This window comes from Falco punctatus (genome assembly GCF_963210335.1).
Source record: "Falco punctatus genome assembly, chromosome: 4".
Lineage (NCBI taxonomy): Eukaryota > Metazoa > Chordata > Aves > Falconiformes > Falconidae > Falco > Falco punctatus.
The window spans coordinates 52,240,582-52,259,012 of NC_137583.1; the positions used below are offsets into that span (position 1 = coordinate 52,240,582).

Genomic DNA, 18,431 nt, shown 5'->3' on the forward strand with positions numbered 1-18,431 from the left:
CTAAAAACATTTCTTGTTCCAGCGGACTCACCCTGGTCGTTTATTCACTTAATTCCTCTGCATACTTTCTCCTGCTCCCTTCATCTCACCTCGGCACTGTAACACTTTCAGGGCTCTCATGTCCAGAGATTTTATTTCACATGTGGGCTAAATATTTCCTGGTCTCATCTCAGTTTCCTTCAGCACTTTCTCTGCAGATACTGTCTTCTAACTGAACGATCAGCGTACGTGCATTTATCTGCTGTTAGGTAGGCGCTGAGCCATGAGGAAGAGCTGGGTTTGCATCTGGTCAGTGATATCTCTCCCGTTCACACACAACTCCCTCCTTTCTATTTGGGACACCGGTATCTCACGTGTTTTCAGAATCAGGGTTTCTTTCCTGTTCTGTGACCCCCAGTGCTTGATGGAAATTGTTAATATTCACTGCTAACCACTCGGATCTAGACTGCCTGGTCATGGTATGGGAGAGAGGCCAGAGAATGGGCTTGGGCTTGCCTTGTCTGGAGCTGTCACGGGTAAAAAGCAATTCCTACAGCTGGGTAGAAAAGATTTCCCAGCTACAGTATAAATCCTGGGCTCTCCCACAGTGAGGGACCTCATGTGGTCATGAACCTTTCACGCCATGACCCCCAAAAGAGGCAGTTCAGCCCGCTGGAGATTTCACTGCTTAATAGACTGGCTTTGTATCCAGAATGACACTGTAGCTCCTCCAAAAAGGTTAATGAAGGCTGCTGTTCAACTGCTGGTGAACCAAGACACCCTCCAGGATTGCTTATTCCTTCAGGAGAGAGGACAACACTGGAGGAGACTTGGACAGAAACCTTGCAAAATCAGGCTTGAAATCTAAGGCTGGAAGGGCCCATCTATTTAATTCCTTCTCAGACTAGTAGGGACTGTACATCAAGTAGGAATGAGCAGCCTTTAAAAATCAGAGTTACAGGTTCCTGCTTTACAGTAGTGATTTTGCTACATCGCTATCTCCCAAGCAGGCTGTAAAGCACATTCAACAAGCATTACACGAGCTATTTTGATGCTGGAGTAAATATACTCCAGATAGACTCACAGAGTAGCCTAGTTGGCTCACATCCTACTGCATAGGTGGCCACAATTTACCACTCGATGATGAAGCCCTCCTCTTCACCACACACACACAAAACAGCTTGAAATGTGGTTCGCAATACACCTGCTGCTTCAGATAAATCATTCACCATTGTTGCATCCAGAGTTCCTCCTACAGAAAATTTATACCATACTGCATATAAAAACCAGCTGTTAGCACTCTGGCAGATATCAATCCTTCTCTTCTCTGAAAAGGGTATTACTTCCAAACAGACATAGTTTTGATTTAATTTCTTTTTCTTGCTCTAAGTTTGGCTGCTTAGATGTCCTCTGTTTTCCATGGGCAGATGAGGGTACTTCAGCAGAGCTAATATTACTTGTTAATCTTTGTGGCATTCAGTGGAGCACAGAGAAACGGAAAATTCTTTGTGAAGTTTTTGTTCTTTGAGAGAGAACTGAAGAGATTTGGAACTGCCAACTGCTCAGCCAGCAGCAAACAGACTTCTGTTTCTCATGGGGGAAAAATATGCATGTTTTTATGTCAATCTAGATATCTGCCTTGTTGATCTGTCTTTGCTCCAGTATTATGACCTCCCTTTCCAGGTTCACCTAGATTACACCTAAGGGCACTTAGCTCTCGCCTGCCCCTGGCTAGGTTGAACTGTTGGCTCAAAATGCAGGCAAGAGTCAGAGAGAAATCATCTTAACAGTGAGCTTTCTGGCAGCATGGGTGGGAGTAGTATCAAGGGGTATGCATAGGTGCTCACTAGCAGAGGGTAACATTTGGGGTTCAGCCCAACTCCAGGCAGAATGCACCCAGCCTGCCTTTGTTCTGCCAGCTCATTGCACCACTAGTTCCCTGCAGGAAAACATCAGACTGTGCTGGTCATATTCCTTTCTGCTCCTCAGAATGGCAGAATGATTCTACCTAATTAGACATCACACATATTATCAGCATAGGAGCTGCCATGCTGCTCTTGCTTCACCCATGCCCATAAACAGCCCAGCATAGTGAACCTGCTACCCAAGCTACCCCAGAATGGGATAATGCAGAAAGTCACCTGGTTGGTGATGCCTGGGAAGAAAAAGCAGCTGGGTGCTGTGGAACCAGTGATGCAGGATGTGTGCACCTGGCACCAGCTGGTTGAACTCACCATTTGTTTGTAGAACATACCCCCAGGCTCACGTAGGACTGCCTGAAGCAAGAGTTGCTGTTAACTTGAGCCTTGTGCATAACACAAATTGAGTGCTTAGCTATGGATTTGGAAACCATTTAGTTCTGGAATGGGTAAATGGGAGGGGAAAGGTTACAGGAGGAACGAGTTCCAAGGAGTGCTTGAAAGTACTGAGCAGTCTAGCCAGTGGGGATGACATTCTGTAAAGGTCTCCACTGGTTAGGTTTTACTGGGATTCTATTTCCTGCTCAGGAGGAGCAGGATTTGCTTGTGCCCGGTTACAGCTTTCGCTTTCTGCGAGGGCAGTGCTCCAGGGAACCTCCCTGCATTGTTTGTGCCATGCTGGATGAAGGCATCATATAGCTGTGAATGGAACAAGGCACCCGTCATGACACTGATACTGTGAGTGTATCAGGTGGCATGAGAGCATCCTTCAAAATAGCCACTGCAACCACACTGGAACAACAGAGCTAGAAGGCACCGTGCTTTGAGACTAGGGAGAGAAAAAAAAGGGTGGATTGTCCAACTTTTGCCACTGCTTTATTTTTGTTCTGCAATTTTCTACTGCATTCTCCAAATGATGTTTAGGCCCACAGCCAGAGAGATGCCATGCACCCTTTTACTCCAGTGAAAATTTGTGCAAATGATGCTCAAAACACTCAGTCTTAATGTGAGATCAGGGGAAGGCTCAGACTTACGAAACTGTATCACTCAAGCAATAGTTACCTGCATGGCTGGTCATTTACCAGCTTGTATTGGGTCTGAAGTCATCCATGCTGCACTTGAGAAGAACTGAGACCAGGACTCCTGGAGATGGATGGCTGCAGCATACTCTGTCCTCTTCATTCAGGTGAAAGAAAGCCTGGATGGAAGCAAAGATCTGGAGTATCACTAGAGAGACACCTAGCATTCAGGTTTGAACCTGTGAGTAAAGCTTACTTGTGTGTGAACAGGGGGAGTGGGGTAGTAGTCAGAGCTACTCCTGCATCACACTGAAGTGGCATTGTAGGCACCTGTCACAGCACTATCAAAACTAGCTGGCTGCAACAGGGCTTTTACCATCCCACGTTAACTTCAATAGGTAGTTCCCACACCTTGCCCCAGCACAGCCACCAATGCCCCCCAAGGTTTCAAAGGTTCATCTACTGTCTGGGCTGTTTCTTCAGGTTAGTCCACCCTGCTCCTTGCCTCTGCTCTATCTGGATTCTTCCTTCTCCCAGCCAGCCTCTCCTCATTCAGGCCCCCTGCTTCTCCCAGGGCCTCTCCTTGTCTCTCCCACATCCAGGGCACACTCTCTCCTCCCTCTGCTTCTTCCAGATCTCCCTTCACCCAGTGCTCCCCTTCTATCCCCCTTGGAGCTATTTAACTACTTAGCAGGAACCAGCCACAGCTGCACCTTATCCACATCAGCCAGCCCACCGCCCCTGAAGCCAGCCCACAGCTGTGTATTGTCAATGTTAATTAACCTGCCTTCATTCCTCTGTGCCAGGGGTCCTCAAACTACGGCCCATGGGCCAGATACGGCCCCCCAGGGCCCTCAATCTGGCCCCCGGTATTTACAGACCCCCCCCCCGGCCCCACCAGGGGTTTGGGGGGGGAAACCAAGCAGCCGCAGATGACCTCCTGCCACTTCATCCGCGTGCCAGCCCCCTGTTTAAAAAGTTTGAGGACTCCTGGTCTATAGGCACCCCACTGGGATAAGCATGAGGAGCTCTGTAAGGCTGAACACGTTATGCAAGGTGGTTGTTCTCTCTCCTGGATGTTATCTGATGCTGATATTGAAATCAGTGAATGGGATCAAGACACTCAGCCCATCTCATTCTCATCCAAGGCCCACGGAGCTCCATCTGGAGCAAGTGTTTGTGCAACTGCCTTTTGTCCCAGCAGAAATTTTTTACTCCCTGTTTCCAGGGATGGCTTTCCTGAAAATATTGCTGGAGTGTCACTGCTGCTGGAGTGGTGGTACACAGCCCACTGAGTGTAGGTGATGGGCTAAATGTTGGGGCAAGGAGCACTTCTGCCCAGTTTGTCCTCCTGTGCAAAGCACACTCTTGTCTAAACTCTAGGAAGAAAAGCCTTAAACTTCAGCTTCAGTAAATCAGCTTTCTTATTTAGAAGCTATTAGAGCTAAACCGTGCAGAAGGAGGTTATCAGCAGCTGACTTAGCATGTCTCCAGAAGCTGGAGCTCCAAAAAGAGCTGACCAGATTTGTTCCTAGCTTAAGCGGGTGTTTAAGGCACTCTGTGGGAGGTGTTCCCAAAAGGTTTCCAGAGACATAGCTCACTCCCATCTGCCTGTATCCTTAATGAACTGGAGGAGCTCATGGAGCTCCTTCCTTGTGAAGCTGGAGGAATACCTAGCCCACGTCCATCTAAGGGTGCCCCTGAAGGATTTTTGAGGCTCTGAGTCCTGTAGGAAAAGACACAGAAGAAGTATTTCATGAGAATCAATAAAGGTTTCTTTTTATTTTAATTCTCTTTTACATACACCTGTGGTTTGTCATTTTCCGCTTGTTACTTTGGTCCATACAGAAAGCAGAAGTGGAGGAATGTAAACCAAATGCCTGCCTGATGACACACACAAGGCAATGTCCTCGTAACACATAGAATGAAATCACAGTTTTGTCCTTTAGTTTTTGGGTTTTGTCCCTCTTCTGAAGTGAAAGAAGGTCTTAAAAAACACTTCAGTGAAAGCACTCATGTTATGTTAGAGGGGGAAGAAAACACCGCAGCTCCTTTCCCTCCTGCTCAGACTAGAAAAAAGGAGCCAATATCCTGAAAACAGGCTCCCCGGGCAGAGCCTGGCAGACAGCTGGGAATGGCCGAGTCCTTGTTCTAATGCCCAGACCCCATCACTTCTGGTGACCACCACGGCTGGGTCACCTTGAAGCTGCTGAGATGAAGCAATGAGTTTTAGCAGCAGGTCTGTCTCTTCGTGCCTGCCGCAGCTCATGCAGATGGCAAGAGATGGACTGTTTCTGAACACGAGGGTGGGCGAGGGGATGGGTTTGGGTGACGGTGCTTGGTTTTGCCTGTCCTTCCTCTCCTGCCACTGACTGTCCTCTCCCACCAGCATTACCTCATACCACCTGTCCTTTAAAACGTTTCACCTCTAACAACAAATGGCTTCTTGTTCATCCTCCCCTGCAGCTCTCAAAGAAGAATGATTAATTTAGACAGAGAAAAATAAAAAGGTAAAAGCTTGGTCTGGCAAGAAGCACCCGGCTTTGTATTTAGAAGGGTTTATGCCTGTTGTAATGCTCTGGTTTAAATAGATGCTGCTTCTCTGGTGAAGTCATTGTTTTGTCTTCTGTTTTAGGTACCTGAGGTCTGCCTGTTTGGACAACACCCTTCTATTAAGCTTGGTTTTAATTGGTCTTTCAAGTGGATATTGAATCTCTATTTCAGAGGATGTAGGCCTGGGGATTTTGGAAACCCAGTGCACACTAATCCCATCTATCTCAAACACTTTAATCCCATGCCTTTTTCTAGCCAAATACCTACCACATCCTAAATCCCCACATGTAGAAGCTGATACCAATACAAAAGCCTAATGTTGTCACTCGTGAAGCATTTCAGGAGAGAAGACAGCCACTCAGACCATCCTGCCGCCTGATGGCTTCTTCCTGGGCTTGCAATGCTGCTGGGCTAAAGCAAAAGGACACATGGATGGCAAGTAAGGTTTTGGGAATGGAGGAGTTAATTTATTTGAATCATTACCCTTTTCCTCTTCAGAATTTATGGGGGAAACCCACTCCATAGAAATCAACAGGCATTTTGCTGTCGATTTCCATGGAGTCAGGATTTTGTCCCAAATTGATGCCAGCACATCTGTGTTGCTGCACACGCCATCGCTAGCCCAGGATCATTAACCCTTAGTCTGAGGGAGATAACCAAATACTGTAAATTTCCTTAGTTAATGTGCTGGGGAAAAAATTGCTACAGTTGCAGGGAGAAGTTAATCTGTGGGGAGAAATGGGTCTAAATTCCAGGTTCTCATGTTGAGGTTGTTCTAATGTACCCCTTGTTTCAGGTGAAAAAAGAAGAGAAGAGTGCCAGTAAGGATGAAGAAGAAGAGAAAGTTGTACTGACTTTGTTAGACGCTCCCCATTTGCTCTCTCAAGAAACCCCCAGCACAGGAGACAGCATAACTGTGCGACCTCTGACAGATCTGTGCTGGATAGGGAGCTCTGCCTGGAGAGCAGCCACATTTATAAGACTTCCTAATTACTTACGATCATGTGGGTCAGCTCTTCCATAACTTTTTCTTTTGTTCCTGGCCCCTGCCAGACTCCGAGCTGATTTCCAGCCCTGCCCTGCCTTGCTGGAGTCTTGCAAACCCGTTCTGAATTAGGAAAAAGCTTGTTGCACTGTTCTTGCAAACTCTGCCTTCGGCTCCCTCCCAAAGCAGCATTGCTGCTGTCAGCCCTCAACGCCGTCCGGAGACGGTCGGAGGGGAGATGGCCCCACATGGGGCCATGAATGACCACTTGCCACAGATGCAAAAGCAGTTCAAGGAACAGTCCTGCAAGTGTGCCGTGAAAAAGTACTAACATACCAACCTAGAGAAGGATGCAGAAACCACAGGAGCAGATCAGAATATTAAACTTAAATTAAACAGGAATATTCAATTGCAGTGTACCAGCTTTAACCGCAAGCCCTCTGAAGACAGTGGGAAGACATTGTGTGAAATTTGCAGGTCATATCAAATGGCTCAACATCTTCTATAAACAAAACATGAGCGAGTTCAGTTGGAGGATGAAATGCTGTGCCAAGGTTTGTAAACCTTTCCCTGGTCCGTGGGAAAGGTTTCAGAGGAACCTTACTTAACATTTCTTTTAATGTTCCCCTGTGACATTCTTTTCCCCACTTGCCTCCCAGCTCCTGGCAAAATGTTGATATTATCTTGAACTTTGTATACTGCAGGGCTAGTTTAAACCTGGAAGACAGCATGAAAACTCGGAGGATCTGAGTTCACATGCAAGTAGGAGAAAAGACAAGACAAGAGAAAAGAAAAAAGAAAAGAAAAGAAAAGAAAAGAAAAGAAAAGAAAAGAAAAGAAAAGAAAAGAAAAGAAAAGAAAAGAAAAGAAAAGAAAAGAAAAGAAAAGAAAAGAAAAGAAAAGAAAAGAAAAGAAAAGAAAAGAAAAGGGCTAAGAAAAATCCCTACCAACTGAAACAGCTGGGCGTGGCTAGGTGACCACAGTGTATATTAGTGGGGAGAACAGGCTAATCTGGTCAGTAACAGATAAAACGGGATTGTTTTATGTGACAGCTGATGCCTTGGGTGTCCTTTTATTTAATCCCTAACAGCAAGCCTGGTCTTTAATTCTCAGCAGAGCATTTCTGTAGCAAGAGCTGGAAGCTTTCTTTTAATTCCATTATGGAAATTGTACATGAATTCTGAGCTGTGGTCTAGATTCAGATCTGTTTTACCTTGGCATTAGACCGAGCTAACTCGATTGCCTTCAGTGGAGTAGATCCTGCCTTCTGCCAATGAATATAAAATCAACATCAGGCCTGTTTCTAACTGTCCTGCCCTAGAGACCAGTTCTGAATGACTCTGTCCACTCGCTGTAGCTATTCCATCCGCCATGGAGAGCTCTGTCCACATGGGAGAAGCCAGAAAGCCAGACACTGCCCACACCCCATCAGAGCACTCAACAGAACCTGATGGAATAAACAGAGGATAACTTATAATTACTATTTTATTGTTTACAACCCTTCTTAAGTCTGGTGCAAAGACGGCGAGTCTCTTTCTTGCTCTCTGTGCTCTTTTCTTACAAAATCACCAAGAGCAAAAGACTGTATTGATGGAGTGACCTTCCACCTCTGCCACCTGTGCTCTGAACCCCGTCTGATGGGTATGATGGCACTAGGGCACTGTGCAGCTGATCTGAGCGAAACACGTTCTCATCCCAATGCTCTGGATTGATTTTGAAACTAAGAGTTGAGATTGGCTTCTAGCTGTAAAAGAAAAAAAAATAAATATCCTGGATTTGCATCCAGGTAAAATAGAAAATTAAATACTTAACCAAGTTCTTTAAATAAGTTTTTAGGGTTGTTTTGTAGGTCCAGTTTGGAAAAAAGGAGTTAAGTTTAGAGAAGGACTCCAACCAATCTGAATTTGGGATCGATATAAACAGTAGGGGTGTCCACCTTGCTGGTGCCCTTTTTGTGGGCTTCTTTACCTGCTAGGGACAGGCAACCTCAAAGATCTAAACCTGTCAATGGTCCACCATCAGCCTAATGCTAGAGGTGAAGGAGGTACATGGGATCTGCCAGCACTGCCAAAAGACCACATCTTGGTCCCAGCTTCAACTGCTGTACTCACAGTAGAAGATACCTGCTCTAAAATCTCCAAAACCTCCTACAGACCAAAGAGCAGCCAGTGAAGATGACTATTAGCACTGAGTAAAGTAGCATCCTCATTAGGAGACCCTTTGCCTATTACAAGACTTGATATATACACAGCAAATTAATTTGGGGTTAACCACTAAATGAGGCACATCAGCGATATCTCTGTTTCAGCACAGGATTGCTTGATGTCTCTGAGCTTTAAATGACCAGTAGCTGGTCACAGGCAATCTGAACCACATGTCCATGCATCTCTCCATCCCAACTCATTCATAATAACCTTTGGAAAATTCACTACAGAGAGGCCGAGGAGGACACGGAAACATCAAGGAGACCAGATTTCCAGCTTAAAATTTCTGCCCAACTGAGCATTATTGGGGGGGGAAAAAAAAAAAAAAAGCCAACCTGCATTTTTTTGTTTTTCTTATCCATTTTGTCTTTTTCCTGAATGAAAACAAATTCAATCTGCATTTTCCAGGCTATATATATATATACATATATATATAGACACACACAACCCTCTCACATATATTATATCTATATAATTTTTCTATATATATATGTAATATATATATCAAAAAATCAAAGTGGTGGAGTTATGGTTTATTATTGTTCAGCTAATTATGTGTCTTTACAACAACTCATATCTACTTTCTTTTGCTCTCCCACCTTTAGCTAAGAGCTAAGCTTGAATTTTGATTTTATGAGAGGTTGCAAAAATAGTTTGGGTAGAACAGAATAAACCAAATAGTTTTTATACAGATGGCAGTATTTGCCATCAAAACAAAACATTTCTCTGAGCCAACAGTATTTGCTGTCTGGAAGGTTCAACCTTTCACTTCCATGGGCAGAACCAGGAGAACTGCCTTCCAATGAATGTCCGCAGAGATGAACATGCTCTTTATTTTACTTATACAATTTATAAACTATTATGTTTTCCAGGCAAACCCAGACAGCCATAGCCAATCACGATGGAAATTTATTTACAGGGTCTTTCACAAACTCATTTCCTTTACAATTTAATATTTTTCTCATTTCAAGATACCCTAGAGGAATGAGATACAAAATCTACTCTGTATCACACTGGATGCTTGAAAAGCTCCGTAGCTGGCCAGGGATATTGTATGTCCTCTGCTTACCCTGCAGAATGTGGCAGCCCATCAGAAAGAGCAGTAAAAATAATAACAAAAAAATCAAACAGTAAACCTGTTCCAGCATGAAGCTCATTGAAAAAACCCTGATTTTCCTAGACCTGCTTGAGGGTGCAGATCATCTGTTCCCTGGCAGGTGCTGTCAGCAGGGAGGTGCCGTGGTGAAGACCTCTGTTAACCTGCTCACAGCCTTAAAACAAAGCGTCCTCACCTGCCAAGCACTCTGCAACTTGCAGCCATCAGTGCAATGCCAATCTGTGGCAGTTTACACAGCTGAGGAGCCATTATTACCCCCCTACGTTTGGAAAATACTGCTGCCCCAGATCTGCTGGCTCCTTTGCTTCCTTTGCTTCCTGTTACAGCTGAAATGTTGTAAAATTCAGATAAGGCCAGAGAAGATGTGAACTTCCCATGACAGGGCACAGACTGGTTTTCAGCCAACCCATGGGCACCAGCAAGTGGAGAAAAGCACGTACACCAGTAAGAAGAAATGTTGCACATTAAAAGACTTCACAGGTTCATACAACCTCTCCCTTAAAGGTCAACTCTTAAAGTGCTTTCTGTCATTTCATGCAGTCCTATCTCAGGTGAAAGAGTCATTGACCACAGCGAGAGATTTGGGCCAGTTCAGGGATATACTGACCACTCTCCTCATCACCAGTAATTCTGCTTGAAGCTTTCTAGGTGGAAAGTGTGCAGAAAAATCAGCCAGTGAAAAAGCAAGAGAACCAAAACTAGCCATGAGGTTTCTTAACATTTTGAAACATCAGAACCTGGAATTTAAAAACTTTTATAAGCCAGACATTGAATTTGTCAAAACAATAAACAGGAATAAAGTACTGGAGTTCTTCCCTCTTCATGTATCTTCATAGTTTAAAAAATGGAAAATTCTTACCAGAACTGTGGATGTTCTACAACCTTCAGCCAATTGCCCATAGACAGATAAATAAAGCCAAACCTTGGCTGAAGGGTCTGATTTTGGGAGATCTTTGTGAACTGATTTGGCTCTAATATGTATCAGACAAGAAGAAGCGTAGCTGAGGAGTGGTGAGGGATAGGACAAGACATGATCTCATCTGAACCAAGACCAAGCAGTATATAGGTGTAAAAACATTTGTCTGCACATATCCAGGCAAAGAAGAAATTACAAGGCTTCTGCCAAAAGTCATCTTTGAGAAACACAAGGTTAAGGAACGCTTAACAGCTCTGTGTCCCTCCAGAAAAGAGGTAGATCAGGTAGGGAGGACTCACGAGGAAGAGCAGATGGTGCTGGATGGGGATAGAAGAGGTGCAGGGCTGGTACGATGAGATGAACCTGTCAGGGGGTGAGGTTCCCTACCCAAACCCAACATCTCTGTGGCACTGGAGAAGAGGACACCCATCCAAAAGATGGGCAAGGAGATTCCTCCCTGTGTGAGCCAGTGGGCTGGGGTATTGCAGTACACAGCTTGGCCCTGTGCCAGCCCCGCAGGCTTAGAGAAGTGAGAGGGTCTATGAGACTCCTGAGTGTTGCTTCGCAGGATGGGAAGAAAAGGGGCACAGATGCGACACCATGGAGGAGAGAAAATCAGAAAAATTTCAGGCAACCAGCTCCTTTGGACCTCTGCCTCCTTGAAGTGAACTTAAGAAAACCTCTTTGCCTGTGTGTTTGCTGCACACTGACTCCAAAGCTGCTCTCTCTGCTCCATGGTGCCCTGTTGGACCTGAATCAGGATGGGCACAAACCCTGTCCTGCCTGCAGGGTTTGCAGTGGTCGGGGGATGAATCACAGAGTGCATCCTCACCTCACCACCCTTCTGTTTTCTGTAGCCTTCGGGACTACGTTTGCACTAATAAATCAGACAGGGGAGGGGCTGTCATCCCAGGTGGACTCAGACCTTTGGATGGGGTAAGCTGTCCTTGAGCAATGTCTGCATCTCCGGGGATGGAGGACCCCACTCTGGATGGAGGCTTTGGCTGAGCGCCTGCAGGATGCCCTTCCAGGGCAAATTGCAACCACATATTTCAACTGTGGTTTCTTCTGGTTTTAGACATGACAGGTCTGATTCCTTCCTCGCTAAAACCAGTGAAGGATGTCCTTGTATCTCTAGGTAACAGATTGTGGCCTACACACTCAATCAAGAGTTTACGATCAGCCCAGGAATGATAGGAACAGGCTTTGACAGATGTGCAGTCTGCCATACCTTAGTGACAGTTATTCCCCTGTTTTGGTACAAGCATTTTCCCAGTTTTTGCATGAATATTGTTCATGCACCTGGACAACCAGAAAGAAAAAATAATATCTATTATGTCTGATTTGTAATTGAAAGAATTAAGAAAAGATTTCTTCCCCTGTACATCACTCATGCCTGTAATTTTTATCTATGTTTAACAACAGTTTTTAGACATTTATTCTAAATAACCCAGTGATTAATGCATTTCAAGTGAGGGCTGCATTTTATGAGGGGTGTTGTATTTGTTTATAAATAATTTTATGGCTTTTGCTAATTCCTTGAACTTTGTAAAGTGATTGTCAAACATGTTATTAAACTTGAGTTCTCAGTAACAAACACAAGCAAATAGTGAGTCATTGGTGGGATATTTTTTTTTTTTTTGTCTTTTTTTCCCCCCTTGTTCCAGCAGTGAAACGATACTAGGAAATTTCTTTGAGCGAGAAAATCAGGAGGGTCACTGCATCTACTTGGCAGGATTTAAGCACAACATACTTCTGGAAGGATGGAAAGCCAGAGCCAACATATGCAGTGTTCTCTCTCATCGGCAGTTCAGCCACATGGGATACTAAATGATGCAGCTGTACACACTCTGGCAGCTGACTGTTAGTAATGTCTGCCCCATCTGATTGCCTCCAGAAGCCATAGCAGCATCTGTGAGGGAAAGGCGAGCAGCGAGTGTAGCTGGGCTGGCCCAAACTGCCGCGGAGCTGGTTAGCTCTCCATGCCAAACTTTCACTGGAGTTGACTTCTCTTGCAAGATGACTTAACTTCTCTGTAATACTATTGCTAGCATCGTTATGTGAATAACAACAACAATAACGAGAGAGCATGAAAAAAGATTATTCTTTGAAAACCTTACATTTCAATAGCTGCCATTTGGTGGTAAATGGTTGTGATGAGTTTTGACTTATTTCAATGACGCAAGACAAGAAAAGAACATCACAAATAAATACTGGCTTTTAAAGACCTGCTCATGTACGTCTGCAGCTGGTGGAGAGGTGCTTCAGTGCCTGGCAGAGGACTCCCTCTCAGTCACCACATCCCCTACCAGGTCTGGATCCAAAACTCAAGAGATGCTGAAGGGAGGAGGTTTTTCTCCTTGCCTTCGCTGTGCTTTGGATCAGGCCCTGAGAGGCTGTGTAAAGAAGATGTGGGATGCAGAGTCAAGATCCCAACTGGTCTTCCTGGCCTTCTTCCAAGTTTTGGGGAAGTTAGTCCTTAATTTGCCCATAGGAAACCAGCTGACTGCATTGACTGGATGCATCACAAGTGCTGGCTGATGTGACCCAGCATCTGTATCTAAAGCATTGGGATAGAGAGTACATTATCCCATTGATCCAGCCTGCATCCTAAAGGACTGCTGCAACCTTTCCCAACACCTCTTTCCTATTCCCTTTGAGTAAGAGCCAGGTGAGGTCAAAATGCTTCAGTTACTAGAAACTTGCAAAGAAGGAAAAAAAGAAAAAGAAAAAAAAGCACCATGAGAAGCTGACTCTTAGACTGCAGCAAGGGAATGGTGATGACAGGGGCTGAAGGGGGGGTCCAAGCTGGCTCAGCCCGAGTCCTTCCTTGGGGAAGTACATGCTGCAATAGGAATTTTGGCCACTGTTCCTAATTTTCCACTTCTGGGCAATTCTGTATCATGCTTGGAAACTGGCAGAAACCCTTCGCTAGATGATCAGCTGGTGTGAAACAGCCCCAGCACAACGCACTGTTGGCCAACAAGGACTGTAGCTCTCCATCGCTGCCAAAGGTGGTTTCTATCAGAAAACACACCCTGCAAAAAAAACCAAAACACCAGCAAGGGATACTCTGCAGGGTGACAAAATATTCCTGGTCTCTCTTTCCTGTAGGAAGGAGGTATTTCCTTGTGCTCTTCCCATCAGAGGCAACTGCAATAGCATCTCCTCATCTGAGCATCTGTAGGCAGACACAGGGACTTTGGTTGAAGTTAGGCTTGTTTACACCAGCTGAGTCTGACCCAGTGTACATATGTGTGTGTGTGACCAAACCACAAAGAGCAGTGAAGTGCAGAAGATGCTCAGAAGGTGGCCATCCCCCAGCAATCCCTGTGCTTTGATCCGGCAAATTTGCCGTTAGATCTCAGAAAGGTAGGTTTGTCTGGCTCTGTTCTGGGTGATATGGGCTGACTGTTGATGGAGTCTTACTCCTCATGAGGGTTTGGGCTAGTGAGAAACTGGACATTTAAAGCGCAGAATGAGAAGCAATTTAGAGGTTTTTAAAATGGCTGAAGCCTGTTTCCATGAGCACCCACAGAAAGAGAGGGCTGAGCTGGCTATCCTCTGAACTGATTTTAGCAACACACACACAGGTGCACACACCCAAGATCTCCAAATTGCCCGCCCTGCCTTGACACACTTGGTGGGCCCCTCTCCACTGCTGCATCTGGAAGAACAAAAGTGGCACACATTCTGATAACCACATTTTCCATCCTAAAATTGCACTGGTTTCTGGCTTCTACTGGGACTCAGGTCAGGGAGGGGAGAATAGAGTTTTCTGCCTGCATCTAGCAACCGTGAGCTGTTAGCTGTGCCCACCCCAGAGGAGCATTTTGCCAAGGAGTGAGATTGCCCAACGGAAGGACATGAGACTGGTAGTACTGAGCTGTCCGTGTTGAGTGCTTGTCTGCAAGGCCGGGCAGCTGTGACCCCCAAAAGGGTCTTGACCAGTGTTGTGGGTATTACCAGGCAGACTTTACCAGGAAAGCACAAACCAATCTGAAGACGGTGATGCCCAGGGTGGCTTGTACCCCTTGGCAAGAAGATGGCACTGTACACTGCCTGCAAGACTCTTGCTTTACTGGGTGAGCCTCCTGTCCTCCTTGGCTGCCCACGCTCTCCAAGAGGTCCAAGGACCACGTGTTGCTTTGCGACCCTCCCTCGCAAACCCTCAGTATCGCTGTTGTTCAGCAGGTGGCAAGGCCAGCCGCTCTGGATAGCCCTGCCTCTGTTAACACCAGGGAGACACAGATCACTGAGTACATGCATGTGATCGATAGCTGGCCACATTGGTGGCTCACTTTTTTTTCCCATATAACTTAACCTCTCGTTCCACATAACAGAGAAACTGTATGGAAACCCTTGGCATCCGATGCGTGGCCTGATATTCTTTTGCCCACTAAATGCTCTCCAGGAACCTTTTTCATCCTTTTCCTTCTTTTTTTGCCTCCTCTCTTTACATCACTGTCTCTCTTTCTTCCTCAACAAGTACTGTGGGTCTGTCTCCATCATAAAGCCCAGAGCCATTCAGGTACTCCTCATCTTTGTTGTACTGCTCTGGTCCAGAAGAAGGCATGGAGTTTTCAGAAATGGACCCATTTTTTACATAACCTGGCAAATTCCGGTGTCCATTGAGGGTCCCTGGTATAAGTCTCGTATTGAGATGGAGGGCAAGTGCTCCTCTTGTGGCTACATTTGTGATGCTGGTGTGGGAAACCATTGGTCCATAACTGTAGGTTGTGCTCCCACTTCGTGCTTTCCTTTTAAAGTCAAGTGCTAATGTCCACCTGCTCCATGACTTCTTTATTTCTGCTTGGACCTGGGAGACAAGGAGGGGAAAAAAAGCATGAGTGGGAGGAGAGAGGGGCAGACACTATCAGAAGGAGGTAGTATCTACTGACAGAATGGGTGAGAAACTCTCTGGGGAGGGAATTTGGAAGGAACAGTAAATTGACATTAAATATGTCCTTTCCAAATGAAATATTTGACATTGCAAAGCTTGAATGGATGAAAACATCTAACTGAAAATACCGGTTAACTCTCTCCCAGGATTAAGGGAAGGTAAGCAGCACATTAAGGAGAAAGCCCTCTCAATGTGCCATGAACGTCAGGGATGAACTACCTCCAGAGGTGCCTGAGTCACTAGAAATTTCCTCTGGGAAGGAGTTAGCTGACTATTGTAGACTAAGTATCCCACTTCGAGATGGCTAACATTAGGATGAGATCAATTCCCTTTATGGTATGGATTTTATCTTGGTTTTATGCTGTAGAACATAAGCAGCATATTTGTAGTTGCAATCCTTAAATCCATAAATCCCTAAAAATCCATACATAGACTTAGGCCAAAACATTTTTATGCCAGGCCATGAAAGTAGCTCTGCTCTTTCCCAGTGCGCATGCACTGACCATCTAGTATCTTAGTTTGCAGCCACAGGGGGACTAATGGAAACAAAGATTTTAAAGCATATGACTCTGGAAATAGGAAAAAAAGGTCAAAAAAGCCTAGGCAATCCAAAGGGCTTGCTGGTCAGGCAGCTACTCTATCGATCCACTTTTTTTTCCTGCCACAGATCTGACTTTAAGCAGCACTAAAGAGCACTTGTGCTGAGAAAAGAAAAACCTGTATGTTCCCATTTTTTTCTCCATTAGCTACTTCCAGCAGCTCATTTCTTGGTGACCTATTGACCTGGATGTTGTACGTGATCAAAATCGAGGGTATGAACTTTCTATGTGGACTGACAGATCTTTGACTGACTGCAAAACAGGGCTGTGTCTCTAGAATAAGTGAGGATATGCTGCTGTGCACCCACCGTCCGTCTGTGTGTGGAACTAACCTAACAAAGGAGGGAAATAATTAAGAAGATGGTGACTTACCTCTCCGTTGCAAAAACAGTATATGATGGCAACAAAAAATCCCTAGAAGGAAAAAACCCCAACATAATAATGTTAATTTTGCTGCATCTTTTCTGATGGCGCTGCCCAGCATCCCAGTGTTCCTCTGAAATCAAGAGCATTCATAATTTGATGAGCACAACACGCGCAAGAAACCTTGCATTGCTCAGTAGTGCATGAGAGAGGGATAAACACAGACATTTCCTTGCAGTTGATAGACTATATAAGCCCTCTGGGTCACTTTCTAGCTAACAGGTCTATTTTCACTCCTGAACTTTTTCAAAGGTTCTGAGATGGTGATGGGTGCCTGGAAAGGTGGTGGGGTCTACTCCACCAGAGGTGTTTACAAGTATCTCCAGTGCTCCAGGAGGGGAGGGTGGAAGATGGTCCTGATGGGACTTTTCCAGCTCTGGCTATAAGTGGGGCAGCCTGTGTATGGAGCAAAACTGGCTGAGTGGGATCAGCGAAGGAGTTCACATGTGAGCAATCCATCCACATCTTTTTGTTGGCCAATAGTTTACCCAATGAGGTCACGCACTATTTTATCCTGTCTGCACCCAACATGAATTGTGGAAGCACACGAACACAAGCTTGGTCCCCATCTCCCTTACAGTTTCTCTAAACTGCCATCTGTCCAGGCCCACTGTCCACCTTTCATCAGCCACGCTGGGTAACCGTGACAACAGGCAGCAGCATGCGAGCCAAAAGCTAACCTCTCAGGGGAGTGTGTGTGGTGAAGAGCAAACACTGCTCTGCTTGTAGAGAGTCACCTATTCTTGCTGCTGTGTCTTGTACGGGACCAACGCTGTGATGGAACCTGCCTTTTGCCCAAACCTAGAACTGAGGAATCTGCTCACAGGACTGAAAGAGAACTTGGGACAAGCAAATTGGAAGCTAATTTGAAACAACATATCTTTGTGGATCTCCACCAGCTTACGTCTAACCTGGATCTAAAGAGATTAATATTTTGTGGGGCAAGTTATCTTTCAACAGGAACACTTTTTTTGTTGGCACACTGAGCCTTTATACGTGAAAATACTGTCAAATTGCCTTGTGAATGAAAACTGACGTATTGTAAAAACAGTCCTGCTTCCAAAGACAACCTTGTGCTCCAATTTCCCCCCTCTCCCAATGACATTCTCACAGTTTGCCCCCATACTTTTAACAGTTACAATACCTGGAAAGAGTTGAACAGCATTTCATAGTGCATTTGAACTTGCCAAAGAATCCCTGACACATCTGTGTATGGCATAGCCATGAAAACAATATAGTGAACGCCAAACAGAGGCATAAGGACGAGGGTAGATTTCAGCAGCTTCCTATAACAGTAAAGAAAGAAAGACACAGAGGAAATTAGTGGATGGAGGGAGCCTGCCAGCCAGGCTTGCCCACCTCATACCTTGAGTGTGAGTTGTGCATAATTTTGCTCTTGCTTACGTGTCCCCTTGGCTAGACTTGGATACCTTACATTTACAGAGGCACCGTGCCCACCTGCAGTTTCAAACTGTTGCTTCTCTTATGGCATGTGACACGACCCAGCCCATCCTCCAGAGTGTCTTGATGTGCTAGTCTAACCCTCTGCACATGTATTCCCCCACGTGATGCTGTTGTAGGTACTGGAGATGAAGACACTCAGGTGTCTTTTTCAGCCTCAGACTATACCCAGCTTTGGGTCAGGAACATGAGTAGAGCGTGGAAGGCTGACTGGAAGGAAATGGGCGCTGCTGCTTCCAGCCTCAGCCTCTGACTGGCACTAAATCCCCTTCTCCCAAAAGGATGGCTCTGCTTCAGCTTAGAACAACTAGACATGGTCCTGTACAGCCAGTAGGTGCCACTGCTTGAGCAGG

General features: G+C 45.4%; 1 protein-coding gene across 7 annotated transcripts in view; it reads right to left on the bottom strand.

The window, feature by feature from the left end:
* Window positions 1-6: 6 nt before the first annotated feature.
* PTH1R (parathyroid hormone 1 receptor) overlaps window positions 7-18,431 on the bottom strand; it is a 122,891-nt gene continuing 104,466 nt past the window's right edge. For 6 of the 7 annotated variants that reach the window (XM_080383194.1, XM_080383195.1, XM_080383193.1 and 3 more), the window contains 3 exons: window positions 17,762-17,903; window positions 16,567-16,608; window positions 4,685-15,511 (listed from right to left, as the gene is read on the bottom strand). In XM_080383194.1, the coding sequence (XP_080239320.1) occupies window positions 15,149-15,511; window positions 16,567-16,608; window positions 17,762-17,903 (547 nt within the window). In that variant the 3' untranslated portion in view covers window positions 4,685-15,148. Of the gene's footprint in view, window positions 3,097-4,684; window positions 15,512-16,566; window positions 16,609-17,761; window positions 17,904-18,431 lie in introns of those variants that run through there. The other variant, XM_080383190.1, reaches the window with a different exon arrangement.